The 17,500-nt window shown below is 39.4% G+C and overlaps 2 protein-coding genes across 4 annotated transcripts in view; both read right to left on the bottom strand.

Annotated features, from left to right (window-relative positions):
* LOC137979013 (cocaine esterase-like) overlaps positions 1–5,544 on the bottom strand; it is a 15,047-nt gene extending 9,503 nt beyond the window's left edge. The window contains exons 1-6 of one of the 3 annotated variants that reach the window (XM_068826162.1): positions 5,366–5,544; positions 5,179–5,285; positions 3,372–3,517; positions 2,536–2,754; positions 1,482–1,704; positions 94–470 (exon numbers count right to left, since the gene is read on the bottom strand). In XM_068826162.1, the coding sequence (XP_068682263.1) occupies positions 94–470; positions 1,482–1,704; positions 2,536–2,754; positions 3,372–3,517; positions 5,179–5,192 (979 nt within the window). In that variant the 5' untranslated portion in view covers positions 5,193–5,285; positions 5,366–5,544. Of the gene's footprint in view, positions 1–93; positions 471–1,481; positions 1,705–2,535; positions 2,755–3,371; positions 3,518–4,988; positions 5,105–5,178; positions 5,286–5,362 lie in introns of those variants that run through there. The other 2 variants (XM_068826163.1, XM_068826164.1) reach the window with 2 other exon arrangements.
* Positions 5,545–7,413: 1,869 nt separating this feature from the next.
* The window catches only part of LOC137979926 (dehydrogenase/reductase SDR family member 7-like), a 12,628-nt gene continuing 2,541 nt past the window's right edge, over positions 7,414–17,500 (bottom strand). The window contains exons 2-8 of the mRNA XM_068827240.1: positions 16,207–16,319; positions 15,119–15,314; positions 14,610–14,656; positions 13,703–13,822; positions 12,342–12,514; positions 10,469–10,531; positions 7,414–8,235 (exon numbers count right to left, since the gene is read on the bottom strand). Coding sequence (XP_068683341.1) covers positions 8,223–8,235; positions 10,469–10,531; positions 12,342–12,514; positions 13,703–13,822; positions 14,610–14,656; positions 15,119–15,314; positions 16,207–16,319 — 725 coding nt within the window. The 3' untranslated portion in view covers positions 7,414–8,222. The remainder of the gene's footprint in view (positions 8,236–10,468; positions 10,532–12,341; positions 12,515–13,702; positions 13,823–14,609; positions 14,657–15,118; positions 15,315–16,206; positions 16,320–17,500) is intronic.

Here is a 17,500-nt window from a genome sequence, read left to right as displayed (position 1 = left end):
ACTTTGCATTTTTTGGTTTTGATAAAAAAAATGACGTTTATCCAACAGACAACGTAATTTGCTTCGTATTTAATTTTGGTGTGAGCGACGTACCTTCTCTAATGAAGAGCTTTAGTCGAGGCTCATCCATGACCCCTGTTGGTAAGCCCTTTAAATGGCAGTCCCACCATCTGAGGCACTCTTTAAGGTGGTCTATTTGAGGCCCAGGGGAAGCGTCCAAGGGCCATGCATGGGACCATGGTCCAATAACTGCACGGACTGGGCATTTGAGATGTTGTACCATGCGGAAAACTGCATCAGTGTAGAGATCTGAGAATCCTCCAATGAGGAACACAGGGCAGGTGATAGAGGAGTAATCAACTGCCACAGAGCCATGCTGCCAGTATTGATCTCGAGTCTGATGTGACAGCCATTTGTGGACCCACGGTTCGCTTGATTTCTTCAAGCGATCTAACCACACTTCTTTCCACCTATGAGTTCATCAAACAGATATTCAAACAGATGTTGTTTAAGTGATGTTTCCCACACACACACACACAAAAAAAACTGACATGCTTAAAATAAGAGTTCTTCCACGAGGATGGGGGGGGGGGGGGATCGCATATGGAAGAGGGGCGATGAGTTCATTATCTCTCTTAGGGCTGTGAATTTCGGATTTTGTGCTCACTTAGGCTTTTCTGGGCAAAACACCTTCATATGTAGCCGTGACGGTACCGTTGAGGTCGTTGAGGGTTGAACGTGAAGAAATACAAAAATATATATTTAATGTGTTTTAAATGTGGTGTCTTTTTGGCGTGAAAAAAAGCCTCGGCCACACCCAGATTGGTCTCCTTTTGGGGTTAAATTCACAATTTCCAACGAGCATCTCCATCCCTTTATAATGAAATCCCCCCACCCAGAGGTGGGGGGGGGGGGGGGGGGGAGGAAACCCTATCAGGGGTCGACCCCTACGAAATTCTGACTACTAGTTTGAATTTTCTCAGAGACTAATGGGTGCTATAACTCTGGACAAAAAGACAAGACAGACATAAGCTTTCAAAAAACAATTAGCAAGGCACATTCGATTTCAACCACATGTGGGGATACAACACCAGGCTGAAGGAAGGTACACACTAACTTTAGTGTCGCTGTGCTGGAGGTTGCAGGATCAAAAGCTCTGGCCGGACCAACACTCAGGGTCATTTAAATCACTGAGGAGAAAGTGCGGCCTTTGCAATGACATTTGCAAATGGTTAGACAGTCTTAAGTCTTCTCGGACAAGGACGATAAACCGTAGGCCCATCTCACAACCCTTCAATGTTCATAACCCTGTGAGATGTAAAAGAAGCCACACATATTATTCACAAAGAGTAGGGCATGGAGTTCTTGGTGTTGTGGTCTGTCCTCGCCGGTACAGCTAGAGGGCCGCAAGTTAGACAACTGTAAAAGGTTAATTGCATCTGCCTCTCAGTGAGTCTCTAAATAAGGTTGTCGTATCATACCTTGAACCCAAACTGTCAGGATGAGGAGGCCGTGCATTCCAGAGCAACATGATATGAGCCCAGGACAGCATCTCCCTTGCAAGAACACATCCACCACGATAATGTATGTCATCGGAATAACGATCATCAGTGGAATAAGTGGAAATAATGGTCTTGAGAGCAGGGGGCTGCATTGCCGCAAGCTGGAGGCCATTAAATCCACCCCAGCTTTTCCCATACATGCCTGAAACAAAATTTACAAAATGATATTACCTTTTAGCGATAGCAAAGTTGCAGCTAAACAATAAAAAAAAAAAATTCACACCCCATTGAGTTTTAAGAACGTGTTTGACCATTAAGCCCCTTTGCACAACATTTCATTGGAATAGTCAGATTTCATTCATCAATCTTATCATCAACATAATCATTGTTGTTGTGGGAAGTCCTTGAGGATCCTGGAAAGAAAGGATACTCAGAGATCTCCCCTGTGAAAACATTCCTTTTTAAAAGCACATTATAATTATTAGACTAAGTGGATATAGGTATAGGAAATTGAACAAATATGGGTGCATTTATCAATTTATATGTTGTTTTGAAAGTTCTCAAAATTGTGCAAGCCATATTCAAATTTATACAATAGCACTCTCTTTAATTGAAGTCACGCTTTAGTGCCCAAAGCATGATGGGATTAATATGTGGACAATGACAAAGACATTATAGCGATGTTTGTCCGCATTTCAATCCCAAAGTGCTTTGCAATCATCTGTTTTTATCAACTATGACAAAAGCTATTTGAGAACTTTCAAACATTACAAGTGACCACGAGCATTGAGCAAGTTCATACAATTTTTTATTCATAATAATTATTACCATTACTCAACACAACTACTCCATCGCCGTGTTTCCATCATAGCAACTTTCCTATAGCACTATAACCTATTTATGCATTTATCATTCTGTTGAGGGTAAACTACCGTGGCAATCAGTAGGTTTTGACCACAGGTAACTTGGGATTAACCGGAATATCACTTTGATCAATTTTCTCATGCCTTATTTTTCAAAAGGCAAAACTCACCAACATTACCATTGCACCACTCTTGTTGAGAAATCCAGCTGATGACATCCCAGCAGTCCTCCTGTTCTTGAACCTCGTACTCATCATAGCAATACCCTTCCGAATCCCCTGATCCCCGCATGTCCACACGCACACATACATAACCATGGCAACAAAAATATGAATGAGAATTCTCATCCCTCTGGGCTGTCCAATCTATGCGGCGATATGGCAAGAATTCTGCGATTAACGAAACAATTTTTTTTTTTACTTTAGACCACAACACCAAGAACCCTATGTCCCATTCTTTGTGAACAGTGTGCATGATCTTTGATATATCTCCCAGTGTTAACAGCAAGGGCCTGTGCATATAAAAGATTTGTCTAAGGCAAGCATTACAAAGTAAATACACTAAATACAACGTTTAATCATGATGAATCAAGTGTACATGTACTCATTCAGCAAAAACATGACACATCACGGAACCTAGATGTAGGTCAATGCATAAATTAAGTACACATTCATAAATAAAACATCATTACTGGGCCCACTGTCTTCAGCCCTTATCCAAGAAGACTTGAAAGTCTAACTATTTGCAGAAGCTGATATAATGACAAAGAAAGCACTTTCTTCCCAATTATTTTTTAGACTGAGTCTTTTTTTTCCGAGAGGGGTTTTAAACTGTGGCTGCACATAGAGTACTGATTCTCAGCCAACTGACCTGGCCAGTCAATGGCCAGAACCTTACAATAACTGCCAAGAAAAGTCCTCTTTTTTTCTCCTGTTGGATAGCGATCATCAATCATAATCAAAACCTCATTGGCATTGAAGTCAGAAAAAAAAAGTCTAATCCTCACCAAGTATAGCAGGGAATTTTTCCTTTATGTCAGACTTGATGACAGCTTCTGGCATCCATAGTTTACTGGCAAGTTTAGTTCCATCACGAACTGTGATCCAAACTAAGGGGCTTTTATTGACACTGTATGTCATTGTTCTAACTGATCTGAAATCCATGAAGAAAGACAAGAAAGAAAATACATTATAATTGCTGTTTTGATTGTTCCTCGCCTCAGAAAACGTTTAAGGGAAGAAAAGAACAAAAATCTCAACAATTTGATAGTTCTCTATGTCACACTCATGCCAGAGGAAAACTGAGGGCTCATTAAAGATATCACTACATGCTTAACAGAACTCTCATTCCTATGAGTCAATGAGTTTAAGTGTAAAATAATTTACCAACAAGTATTATGAAAAAGCGAAATTATTATAATTTTATTAGAAAATGCATGCCAGATATTGTTTTAGCAAGAATCCCAAATAAAGACTTCTTTAAATTAAAATATTGTTCTTTTGAGTGCCACACTATCAAATCAGATGCCAAAAAAAAGCAATCTTTAGTCGACTTCTGACTAGTACGGCAACACTGAAAAAATGTGAAAAATTTTACCACATTTGAAACAAAATTATTAAATTTACTTTAGAGATTCTTGCTGTCATATGTATATTTTTCAAACAAACCGTTTACAACTGTCGCAAAATAATTTTTGGACCTTATATGTTGCTTAACCCTTGGAACACCTCACTCTTCTATTGTACGCATTCTTTCATTCTTTTGGGAATGTGTTGTTACAATCCCAGTCTTCCTGAGGTGGGAAATTGGCAAAAAACAAAACACACACTGCTATCACATGGTACAAAGAAGAAGAATCAAAGACCAAGTTCACATTAAACATTTTGAGGGCAGCAATAATTATTGTGGATCTACTACCTCCTTTTTAGTATCACCCAACTAGTGGACTAATGCAAATCCTGCATTTTGATTGGCTACGCTACTAGAGGACTATTATTAATAATATTCCTAGAGTAGCGAAAAGTGTGACGCTTTCTTTTGTTTTATTCCCAAAGAAATATTTCTTTAACTTGCATTAGCCTGAGAAAGATATGCAGGATATACTGGCCCCAGAAGATCACAAACAAGGAACTATATCAAAGGACAGGCCAGCGAGACATCACCACGGTAAAAATGCAAAGAAGATGGAGGCGGCTTGGGCATGTTATCAGGAAAGACCGAGATAGTATAACACGAACTGCATAAGGTAGACACCAGATAGTGGAAGAAGGAAGAGAGGTCGTCCACGAGAAACTTTGAGGAGGACGATCAAGGCAGAAATGAAAACAACAGTGAAGACATGGAAAGAGCTTGAGAAGGCAACAATGGACAGGGAGCAATAGAAATCTCTGGTCTCAGCCTTATGTGCCACCTAGGCGCGACAAGGATTACATATACATATTAACTTGCATTTTAGCTTTATTATTGCCTTTACTGTCCGACTAGTTGGGTGATACTAAAACAATTAGACCCTTCGCCCTCAAGGGCCACGGGTCAATAGCCCATTGGGTGCAAGAGCACCAGAGAAAACTAAAACAATCAGATCTTGAGTGGGCTGTTCACTTTCATTTATTTGTGTCAGTACCTTTAAAACAAAATCTGAAGGAACAATATTTGTTGCCAGCTAACCAGACCCCCTGGTTACAAAAACTAACCATCCTTTGAAAGCTTTTGAAGGGTAGGGGTGGTATTAAATTCCAGCTGCAGATAACCAAACAAAATGATCTCTTGGTAAAATATCCTGGGGATAAGTGCATTTATCACTTGAAACAGACCTGCTTCGGGACATCTGTGTGGCCTTTTGGCTCGGAAGGGGAGTAACTTTGAACGATCAAAAGCATCCCATAGCGAACAATTCCCACCAAATCCAGATACCGGTATGAAATAAGGCAGAATACGTCCCTCGTCCATCGATTATGGCTCGTACGTACATCAAACAATGCACACAATGATACTCACATGTGATCCAGTAATTTTCAGAAGTTCGCTTTCTACGTAAGGAAAATCCTCTAACATAATTCTCGTGCCAATAGCGTGACAGTTAGCTTTCAACGGAGGGTAACCTGGGAAAGTCATTTAGAGGAAAGGGGCGTGTCCAACTGAAACCTCGTGGGATCACGCGTGTAGAACGCGTTTAAATTCATGCACCGGAAATAATTTCAGCGATATTTCGAAACTTAGCTCGGTGACCTACCCTGATTTTTTTTGTACGAAAGCAAGGCTGGTTTTTTCGCATTCTTAAAAAGATGTATCTGGTGAATTTTTTTTCGTCTTTCAACAGCTTTTCAACACTTCCAGGGGTACCTCTTAAGTAATGAAAACAAGAATTGTCATTAGCCAGGCCTAGATGACTCCCTTGCCGTGGTCTGGTTTCCTTTGTCATAATTTTGTTCTCTCGAGTACATATTTGAATGGACGACTCTTTTAGGCGCTTCCTAAGTAAGATTTCATTTAGCAATGGTTTTCGTTCTATGAGAGTTCAGATTTGGACCTTCATACTACTGTGTGATATATTTTCTTCCAAGAAAATTGTTCGTCTTGATATTTAACAATTAGACCCGGAGCCCGCAAGGGCTACGGGTCAATAGCCCACGAGGCGAAGCCGAATGGGCTATTGACCCGTGGCCCTTGAGGGCGAAGGGTCTAATTGTTTTAGTATCACCCGCCTAGTCGGACAGAAAAGGCAATAATAGAGTTAGCAAATGCAAGTCAGTAAAGAAATATTTATTTGGGAATAAAACGAAAGAAAGCGTCACGCTTTTCGCTACTCGAGAACTATTAATAATAGTCTCTAGTAGCGTAGCCAATCAAAATGCAGGATTTGCATTAGTCCACTAGTTGGGTAATACTAAACATTTTTAGTTTCTTGGTGTTGATCTCCTCGGCAGCAGTCCAGGGTTTTCGTTTGAGGCTGGAGGCCAGACTTTTCGTTCGGTGATTTCCCATTCCATGTTCAGTACTTTGATGCCAATATTTGAGGGGTTTATTATTATTATTCTTTTACTCTTTGGAGACGTTTTTCTGTTTTTGCCTTAATACATGTTTCGCTCGTTCTTTGTTTTGGTTTGTGGCCATGAGGTAGTTTGGGGGTGTCTCAAATTTTAAGGATGCTAAAATTAAAAGGGTGTCCCTGAAAATGTTTAGTGCAGCAAGTAGGGTCCCTCCAACAAGTTTTTTGTGAACGCTCCCTAAAAGATAAATTTTCCTAATACTAACTACGCATTATGTTAGAGAATAGCCCTTTTCACGGTTAGTTTTTCTGATTTGCATTACAATCTAATATAGCATGTCTGTGAGGCAATTTCGGGCTATTTTGTAGTTTTAACCCGAAATTGCCTCGCATCCACGTTAGATTACATTGTAATGCAAATGAGAAAAACTAACCGTGAAAAGCGCTATTTAATGGCATTTTCGAAATTCGAAAAAAGAAAAACTATACCAGGTCCCCGAATTTGAGGGCCTTTGATCAGTGCTGTATACCGTTGCTGTAGCAAGAGTTGGGACTTACGGACACTCTCTGACAATAGCATGAAGGGTCATTTACACTACAGACAGCACTTGGTTCGGACCGATCAAAAAGTGGTTCGTACCATTTTGTTTACCGTTTACACAGCCAACATTTTGGTTAGGCTCATACGTAAACTGACTGGCCCTGGCCCCTTTTCTTGGCGGAGTCCAGACCTCACAGCTGGCAAATAACATATATTTAATGGGTCCGGCAGGATTTTCGTTTGGGGCCGGAAGTTTTCGTCCGATCGTTTACCGTTCCATGTCCGGTACTTTGATGCCAATATTTGAGGGGTTTGTTTTATTTTTTATCAATATATATTTGTTTACTTAGTTTTTAAAGAGAATCTGAGTGAGCTCCAGCCTTGCCTGGGGAACTGATTCTTGGATTCCAGAAAAACTGGAGACAGCGTTTCTGAGTGTTCTATTTTAAAAATTTCCTGGGGAGGGGGGGGGGGGGGAATTCTTTCCATCAACACCAACATTAACTTCTGGTGCGCAGTAAAAATCAATAACGATCATTTTATTGAACCCTCAAGCTTTTAGAGCCGAGCAAAGAGGTCAGTCAAATCATAACAAATCAAGTTATTATTAATATTATTGTTTATTTTTTTCAGGGAGAGAGAGAGAGAGAGAGGCAAAGAGAGGGAGAGGGAGAGAGGAGTGGGGATTGTTTCCGTTTTGAAAGCAGACATGAAATTTAAAGATTGAAAAGGTGGCTCTCACCCACTGCAAAAACTGTAATAACAGTAGCCCTTAACAAAGAGAAAAAGTGGAACCCCACCGTTTAGTGGTCCGTTTTCTCAAAACCTGGTTACCTTAATTTTTGATTCCGCGTTCTTCATCGCTTTTAGAAGTTTAATCGTTGTTATTAGTTTAATTACGCAGGTGATTATTGAAAATTCTCTGCGCTGATTGGTTGCACTTGAGGTGACTATTACGCAATAATCACCTAAGCGGTTTTTTCAAAATGGCCGCGAGCCGTTTTGTCGAAGTGACAGTTGAAGAAATTAATATTTTTAAAGAAAATGCATATTTGTTCAAATAATCACCTAATGTACATATTCTAAAACAATTATTCACGTCAGGCTCGGTGAATATCAGTGAATAAAAACCTCGACTTCGTCTCTGTTTTTATTCAACGATATTCATCTCGCCTTCGGAGAATATTTGTTAAAGGTCAAGTTCATGGAGACATTATACGTTGATTGGCTAAGAGGCGGATCACGTGCTCCTGCTGTACGTTGCTCTGAATGGCCATCGTCGAACTACGTCGATAATAAAATTCCTCGTTACTTCCTTCACTGCCAGATCAATCTTCTTTCCTGGAAAGAAACAATTAAAAAGGTAACTCCAGTGACGGACAACTTCTAACATTTTTCTCTAGTACAGGAATTCGACCACGTGCAACAGTTCCCAGGCACGGAGAGTACCTAGATCACGTCAGAACATCAGCGAAAATCCAAAATTGTATTTTCTTTTACAAAGTGGCTATTCGTACACGACCCGTACACCGACCTTCGTGTATATTTGCTATTCATACGAGAGTCTTCTTAGAGTGATTGGTAGGGAGCTTACGAAACAGGACGACGACGGTTACGAGGACTTCATTTAAAAATACAAGTTCGCGTTATTCATATCACTACGAAACTATTTCATGTCGTTTCGCGTTAAAAATGTGTAGTAACTGTCGAGGAATTAAACCGGTATGAGTGAGTTGGAAGCGTAGAGAGAGAACTGAAAATTCATCGTCATGTGCTAACGTCCTCCACAGAACCTTGAATTTGGTCATTTCACGTCGTCATTTAGGAGATGACGGCAAAGAAATGTACCAAAATGTAAAACGCACGTGCAGAGCCATTGTTTTTGCTCACTAAACCTATTGTTTTGTAGCGTCGTCGTTGCCGTCGGCGTCGTCGTTTCGTAAGCTCCCTATTACTGGTTCAACAACAATCGGAAAGTCTTATCCCGTCTTAATTCCCTTATATGCAGTTCAGCGATCAAGCAACGAAATGGACGCCTGTTTAATTTCACGAAATACCTTCTTCGTTCGATGTCACAGGCCATCTGACCTGCCTTGTGTTTCTAAGTACCCATTTCAAATAGCGCCGATAAACAGTCTTCAACTAAGTCTAAGCACCCATTTCAGTTAAAACGGTTAGCTTTTAATAACTGCGTGGCTATTTCGTTCAAGGTTAGGCCTAGAACCTATCATAATCATTCTAAGAAGACTCCCTTATGAATAGCAAACGTAGGTCGGTGTACGAGTCACGTACGAATAACCACTGCCTTTCATTTATCAACCTCAACCTCGAGTAGCGAGATGAGAAGATCTCAACTCAAACCATACTTGACTCTGATTTGAGCAACAAAAAAAAGTACACCGCACGTATAATGATAAAGCGGTTTTCAATTGTGTTTCGAAAACAATAATTGTTATTTCGCCATTTCATTGGTTTTCAATTTCCACACTTAGTGACTGGCTTAAAAGAATCGAGCTACATTTTAAGCCCAACAGCGCTGAAGACAAAACATGCACATGCTTGTATGCAAGTTCGACGCAACTGTTTTCCCGCCTTTTAGGTAGTGCAGACTGCACGGATTCGCTTTCGCTGGTGTATGTTGTCCTCGGTGTCTATTTAAGGAGCTTACGCAAGGAGGACGACCACGGCTACGAGAACGCCACAAAACCATAGCTTTAAGGAGCAAAAACAAAAGCTCTGGACGTTCAGCACGTGCGTTTTTCATTTTGGTACATTTCTTTGCCGTCCTCGTCCTGACAACGACGTGAATTTACCAAATTTCAGGTTGTGTCCGAGCAGGTTTAAGTATTGGCAGCTATACAGCTGATGTGGACCTTCTATACCCACCCACCCATACACTCACGAAGGGCAGCCAAAACACCGGGAACTTCATCCCCTACTCTTCTCGAATAGTGTGTTGGTTCTTTAACGTGCCACAGGGGACTTATCAACATAGAAGATATTTGTGAGAAGGGGCGTACGGTTTATAGTCCTTATCCGAGAAGACTTGAAAGTCTTAACCATTAGCGGATGTTATTACAAAGATAGCACTTTCTCCTCAGTTATTTTAAGACCCTGAGTGTTGGTCCGGCCGGAGTCGAACTCACGACCTCCCGCATGGCAGCCCGGTGCTCAAACAATTGAGCCACCGTTGCACGGTGAAAGCATGACGAAACTTTAAAATTTTTCTCCCCAAACAACCACACAATAGAGGTTTGGCACGGCAGCCATGTTGCATGGCAGGAACGATGAAAATGTTTTGCATTAGAAAGAACATTTGTTCCCATGGGAAAAAGAATCTATTGTTCCTGCCATGCAACATGGCTGCCGTGCAAAACCTTTATTACAATAACGGGAAATGATATTTGTAGACGACATTCTCGTTGGCGTCGTTTTCGTCGTCGTCCTTGCTTAAGCTCCGCACTGTTATTGGCAAACTTTGTTTGGCGACAACATTTAAAATTCCAAAAATCCCTAGAATTTTTCTATAGTAATCTCTCTGATGGGATAAAAGTCGAGCGAGTCCTCCACATACCTTGATTCTGTTTCGGCCTCACGCATCCTTCGGACTTGTTTCATTGCAATACGTGTGGCACACCTAAGAACAACAAAGTTATTAATTTTACATCCTTTTCTTTAAAAGTGATCATGCCTTGAGCCACTCGGGGGATCTTTTCTAATAGGGAACCTTTGAGGGGGGAGAGGGGGAGGCTTAGAACACAGAGAGGGGTTGGGGGGTTAGGGAAAATCAAATGATTCACAAAAATTCAGGTTAAAAATACACTCTATAAGGATGCGATGATCTCAGGATTAAACTGCTATCTGACTGTTTGTATGAAAAAAGATCAACAAGCCAAGATCCGAGTTCCTCTCTGGTACAATTTATAGGTTTTTAAAACATCCCAGATCATAGTTAACAAGTATCAGAGGTTCCCGAAAAACAAATCTGAAGTTAAAGCTTTAAAGGAATGTTTCTACTAAGTTCCTTGCGATGGATACAGCTCGGCTGTATCCATTGCAAGGAACGTAGAAATATTCCCTTAAAACTGCCGGCTTTTAAAAGAGACATTTCCAATTTGCTTTAACTTTTCGCCCGTTCGGATTTCGGTGTTCGAAATGTTTACGGAATCAAAACTCTCTTTCAGAAAAAGTAAGCTGAACATTACATACATCCTTTGAACTCCCCTGCAGTTAACTATTTGCCTCCCGAAAACGTACTTTTTTAGTGCCAAGAAGGGGATAAATTAGTTTTTTTTCCTGGGTGCGAATCTCTTATCTTGAAGGTGATGTTTGAGTAACTCCTCGAAAAGTCTAGAGGCTTACTAGGAGGAAATCGTAAAATTATGTAGGCAACATTCCATCCCGACAGATATTTCAGGAAATCTTTCATTGGGTGCCCCCTGAAGAACTTAGGAACAGGGCTTACCGTTTATTGTCCTTTTTTAAAGAAGATCAAAGAGTCTAGTAATTGGAAGGTGTCAGTACTAAAGCAAAACAGTTTTTTCGAAGTTAGTTAATTAATTAAAGAACGTGATTATTAATCAAACCGATGGTTTGAATAAAGAGAGGGATTGTGATTGAATTGTGATGTACTTTTGAAGTTTCCAAACATTTTCTATGACATTCCCTTTTCTTAATGAGTAATTTCTTAGAAATCAATTTTGTAAAAAAAAAACCAACGATACGAAGGAACAACGTTGGAAACATATTTATGCTAATTAAGCAATAGAGGACGTTTTCCGTGTTTCCATAGCCTCATTTAAACACTCGGGGGAGTTGGGAGAATTCGAGACAGTTATGAAAACCCGAGATGCAGTCGAGGGTTTGCATAACTGTCGAGAATTCTCCCAACTCCCCCGAGTGTTTAGATGAGGCTATGGAAACACGGAAAACGTCCTCTATTGCTTAATATTTCTCAAAGATAATTCAACAAAATGAAGGAAAATGCTGGTTTTTTTACGTCTTGATTGAAACAGATTATCTTGATACATGCTCATATTTCCTACCAGCCAATCAAAACGCGCTTTCACGGATATCCTTTGCTATTCACCTCCGAGCAATTGGCGCGGAATTTGCGCCCAAAAATGTTGTAATCTTTGCAGGAATAAATGAGTTAAAATCACCTTTTTGTGTTCTGTTATCTCACTGTTTTAGTATATACTAAAATAACTATTCGTCTCAGTGTCGGTAGTTAGTGGTAGATATTTACCTCGCTGCTTCCACTAGCCTCCTCCACTTCGGTAAATAGTTGCTAAGTATATTTTTATTCGCACTTGAAAATGACATCGGAGAGATCGAGGGGTCGTGACTTCTTATCGTCAGTTTTTATGCCCTTTTCATAATTTTTTTTTTTTCCAGTTTTGTGATAGTGGAATAAACTAGATCTATAAGAAAACCCCATGGCTTACCAGTTAAAGAGAACTGGACAGTACTGACTGACATACACAAACAGCAAGACTGGGTTAGGGGAAATCCATACTTCTGTCATCCTATTGGCTATGGCAATAGTCATTAGCTGGGCACAGCGAGCTGGTGGCATTCTATTGCTGTCCGGTTTGACACTTGCTTTGTCTTTGAATTGCTAGAGACACACACATGAAGGAAAAAATATTTTTGTTAAATGTTTGACAACAGAGTTTAGTCGACTGGGTGAGGTTAGTCTTAAGATTGAGTATAAATCAAGACTTAAATTGGATACAATTTGATGTTTCAACAACATGAGCTCTCTAGTTGTTGAGCTGACTGGTCCGCGGAAATGTTAATATTATTGGTTGTCTGTCAGGTGAGCCATAATATTATTGTTTAAAATCAACATTTTCAGTGTAATCTTGAGTCAGTTTTGTGTATCGCTTGTCTGTTCTACTGGGAATGTCCATGAGTTTGTTCCTATTTAATGAACTACCATTCCAAAACGAGTTGCTGGCAGAGAGCAGTCTGGAATCTGTGTATTGTACTTAGTGGGCTCTCATTCAATCTTCCAATTCATTTTCAAACACGATTTAGCGATATTTCTGTCAAGGTCACCATTTCTAGTAGCACTGTTATTAACAATCCTGCTTAACCAATCCAGGTACGGTACCATGACATACTTTTGCAAACCCTGAATTAATTTCATTGTTATGCTTTGTTTTTTGTATCCCAAGTCATACAGAACTATCATACGTTAAACTACTTTCCGCAACCTGCAGCTTACCTTCTGACAGTAGTACTGCTAGATTGACCGAAACACAATTCCCGACCAGATACCACAGAGTTCTGACCCATCCTTTATTGACATGAAAAATTATTGTTGGACAAGCCAGAGGAATTTATGTTTCTTGTTGGTTTTAGATGAAACACTTCCTGAAATGCATCTGCCAAGAACCCAAGGTAAAGGATCTACCTTTCTTGATATCAGGACCAACTTCCAGCCAAAATAATAGACAATGTAATAGGCAACAAGCCATCCAACTGCGATAATAATTTTGTTAAATTAGACCTCTCACACTCCATGTAAACTAGTTAATAGTTTGTACAGTAAGCTCTCTTCACACACTTAATAGACCACTCCTCATAGACGCATTTCAGGGTCAATGAAACATTAATGATACATCAGAATCAAAGAACCACTTCAAGGCTACTAAAAAGTGCAGTAGAGAAGTTGAATCAGAGACTACCACGATCAAATGCAACCAGTAGTCAAAACGAGTCTTGAACCTGGGGTCTCATGATATCCTAATCACCTTCACCATTTTTTGGTTACAAATTATTGTGTCACATTATGTTATACCTTGTTGACATCTTCTGTGAATGCATTCGCCACAACGTCAGTTTGGACAGGTCCTGGACATACTAGTGTTACGCCAATGTTGTGCTCATTTACTTCCATGCCCAGTGCCCCAAAATATCCCTAAAGCGTCATGACAGCAGTTGCAAAATAATAGAAAAGCACAAAAATTAATTATATCTACTTTGTTGATAGAGTGATCCTAGAATCAAAATTCCTCTTAAATGTTCCAGAACCCCATATTTTATTTTCCTTCTTTTTTCCTATTAGAAATTTAAATACAGTTTTGGTTCAATGTCTTGGTTTAGACGCCTTATGTTTCCTGCAGGGTTTTTGTTTGATGCTGGAGGCTCAGTGGACATTTTGTCCGGTTGTTTACCATTTCACGTCCAGTACTTTGACGCTATAAATTTGTAGATGTTGTTTTACATATCTCAGGAAGCCATGGGCTGAAGAAACACAAGGCAGTGATGCCCAATAAATCCTTCAAACTAACAAGAAGTCACATTTTGCTCTATTGTTACTAAATGGTATAATCGGTCTGTTGGCATTGCACTCATGGGATAAGTTTAGTTTCCTTTTTTCACAAAACTCAAAAATGCAAACAGCATTTCTGTACAGTACTGGTAATTTATAGGGGACTTGAAGGTTTCTTTGAGAATTCGCTCTCAAGGCAATCAGCCTTAAAGCACAAAATAACAATGTTCGGTACTTTCAATATCAAATCCGGTACAATTAAAAAGCTATCGAATACCCTGCTTCATGGCTGGATATGAACACTGATTATCTACGACAAAGTCTACAACATTTTTACCAGTGTCATATCACATCTACCAGTGATAAAAGAACTCCCATTCATATGCATATTGTAAACACATCACTCAATTTAGCAAAAATGAGATACACAAACCTGGATTGCATATTTAGTTGCACTGTAAGTTGCTTGGCCAGGAGAGCCTGTCTCAAACAAATGAAAAAAACACCCTTTCTTACAACTGGTTTGAAAATAATTTGTAGTTCTACAACACTTTACCTTGATTTTAAAGTTTCTTATATTGTGTTATTGGTAACTTAAATAATTCCAGATGAGTTGCAGTACTTTGAAATAAAAAATTACAACTATTATTGGCTTCCAAAAATGGCACTCTAATACAAATCTGAAAACTATGTATTATATTAATTAACTGTCTCGTTGGTACTCATCGATAGCTAGTTTACTAGTAAGACAAGTAAAGAAATGAGATATTAATCTGACACAGGACCAAGTCAAAACCACTTGAGACATATTAAGTGGTGTTAAACTACACCCCATTCTCTTTGCAACAGCCAGAAAACTCATTTCTGGTCCTAGGATGTCCATTGTTACTAGACAAGTAAGGAAAAATTCAAATGACATGTGTATAAATTTGTCATACTAACCAAGTTTGCCTGCTACACTGCTTGTGACAATAATCTGTCCAGATTTTTGTTTTATCATGTGAGGTAAAACTGCTTTGGTCAAAGAAATGGGTCCAATTACATTAATATTCAACATAGCTTGATCAACATCAATGCTTGGAGCATCAAGAACAAGGCTTCTCTGAGATCGTCCACTGTTGTTTACTAAAATGTCAATCTGATGAAAAAAATAGCTCAAATTTAATAATAATCCTTGCAATAATTAGCAAAATGCAACAAATATGTTAAACTGAATGCTCGCTGTAGGAAGAAATTAAAAAAACCTTAAAATGCCACAAAGAAAATGACAGTTTCTTTGCGAGTTCGTGAAACATTTAGCTATCATTCTTAATTCTGGTTTATGTTTCTGAGTTATGGGTAGCTATGCACCAGAGTATTGGCATATTGACTAAGTAGTGTAATATTGATATATTATCGTACAGTGTACATGTAAATACTGTGGAGTAATTGCAGGAAAAGTGCAGCTTTATGTATCTCTTATAAAACCAATTTTAAAAAAGGGTTGGAAACCCGTTAAATAAAAATTAACCCTAATGTACACCCCTGAACTGGCCCTCAATGATGAGTCAAAAAAATCATTGTCTGGAACTAGACAGACTAAAACCTGTAAGACTCAAGGTTCAGTGGTCTTCAGGGAGGTTTGCATGGCCATTGCGATGTGCTTTGGCTTGAGTTGCTTTTTTGTATGCTTGCTTTTGTTGACAGGTGCTTGGGAGGTGGATTCTGCCTCAGTTGCCATGGTCACCACCTTGCCGCTGAGGAGAAGTGCTGCCTCATCTCTTGCTACCTTTATGGCACCCACCTGCACCCTCCAATAAATTGGCATAGCGTTTGAACGATTTTGAAGATAAAATTACAAAGTTAGGCAGCACTTTCTCCTCAGATTCCAAGCATTGGTCTGGCAAGGGTCAGAGCCAGTCACCTCCTGAAAGGTAGACTGATCCTCAACAAACTGTCAAAAGCCCAGCACAAGCGTCCAGAAGAAATAGTAAATTAACATCAAACACCCAATCACAAAATACCTGAATGCTTTAACTAAAAACACCTACCCTATGAAAATGATTTATTACAGCTTGAGCATGGTCATTGTGTTGATCGTGATCTGTAACATCCAGAGGATGAACTAAAACCTCAATAGCAAGCGACTTCTCTTTCGCAAGGGCTGTCACAAAAGAAAAAATAAACTGTCTTTCTAGGTGAACTAGAGGAAGGAAGAAGCAGTTTTGTATAATTTGTTGGTCGAGTTAAAGATAACCATGATCACCTGATATTGATCCCCATTAATTAAATCATTGTCTTCAATTCACTATCATCATCACCATCCTCAGAACCAATACAGTATTCTTGCCAACTGGCGCCCCAACATGCATTTTCGGTGGGGAACAGAACCTCAACCACAGATACCAATCAACACACATAATATCCAATTTAAAGATCACTTTGATCAATTAGCACTTTAATAATTAATGGCTTGAGGTTATGGTGAACAGACCGAGTGCAGAAAGGTACACTGCTGTCCAAGATGACTTAACACAGTTTAATAATAAGTGTTTTATTTCATTGTAACCAGACAAAGATTAGGTTTTCTTCTTAGTATTCCAAATAAAATAATCTTTTTGAAACTATTGTCAAAGAGTAGATTGGCAGCTTCTGCAGGTACCGGAACAGAGATTACGTAAAGCAAAAGAAACAAAAGACAGAAAACAAAACAACTCCAAAATTATTAATAAAGAGTAATCCCAAGTGACCAAAAACACACTGCTTTCCAGTACCTGCAGAAAGACCCAGTAGATTCTTGTTCCCAAAGCTATTTGAGGGGAAGTTTTTTTGGATAACATAACTCCCTTCTGTTGTGTTCCCCTGCTGTCACTAATTTTAGGGGTGCACTGGACTGGGATCAATTCCCAGACTTGGCATCACATGTGTCATGGGTTGCGTTTGTTGGTTCTCTTCTACTCTGCACCAAGCAGTGTTTCTCCGGTTTTCCCCTCTCTCTCAAAACTTTTGATTTGCATTAATTTGTTGAATTCAGTTTACAGTGTCCCCAATTAGTGCTCCAACATTGTTGCCAACAAGCTGCTTTTAATTAAAGTGGGTCCAAGGGGCTTATTCCCAGATCTGTTTATAAAGTAAAATTGCAGTTTGATTTTTTACAGGATTGCATCAGCAGGGTCACACAGGTCGTCTGATAACTTAATTAATTTCGGAAATGAAATAATGCCTATTAATATATCTTTGCTGTAATAAATTAAAGATGAACGCAAGCCAGTCTGGGTCCGGTTGTTCAAAAGCCGATTAACGTTAATCCAAGATTTAAAAATTATTAAACTAGCAAGTTTATTT

The sequence above is a fragment of the Montipora foliosa genome, chromosome 12 (assembly GCF_036669935.1).
Source record: "Montipora foliosa isolate CH-2021 chromosome 12, ASM3666993v2, whole genome shotgun sequence".
In the NCBI taxonomy this organism is placed as follows: Eukaryota; Metazoa; Cnidaria; class Anthozoa; order Scleractinia; family Acroporidae; genus Montipora; species Montipora foliosa.
This window is presented reverse-complemented; position numbering and strand designations above follow the sequence as displayed.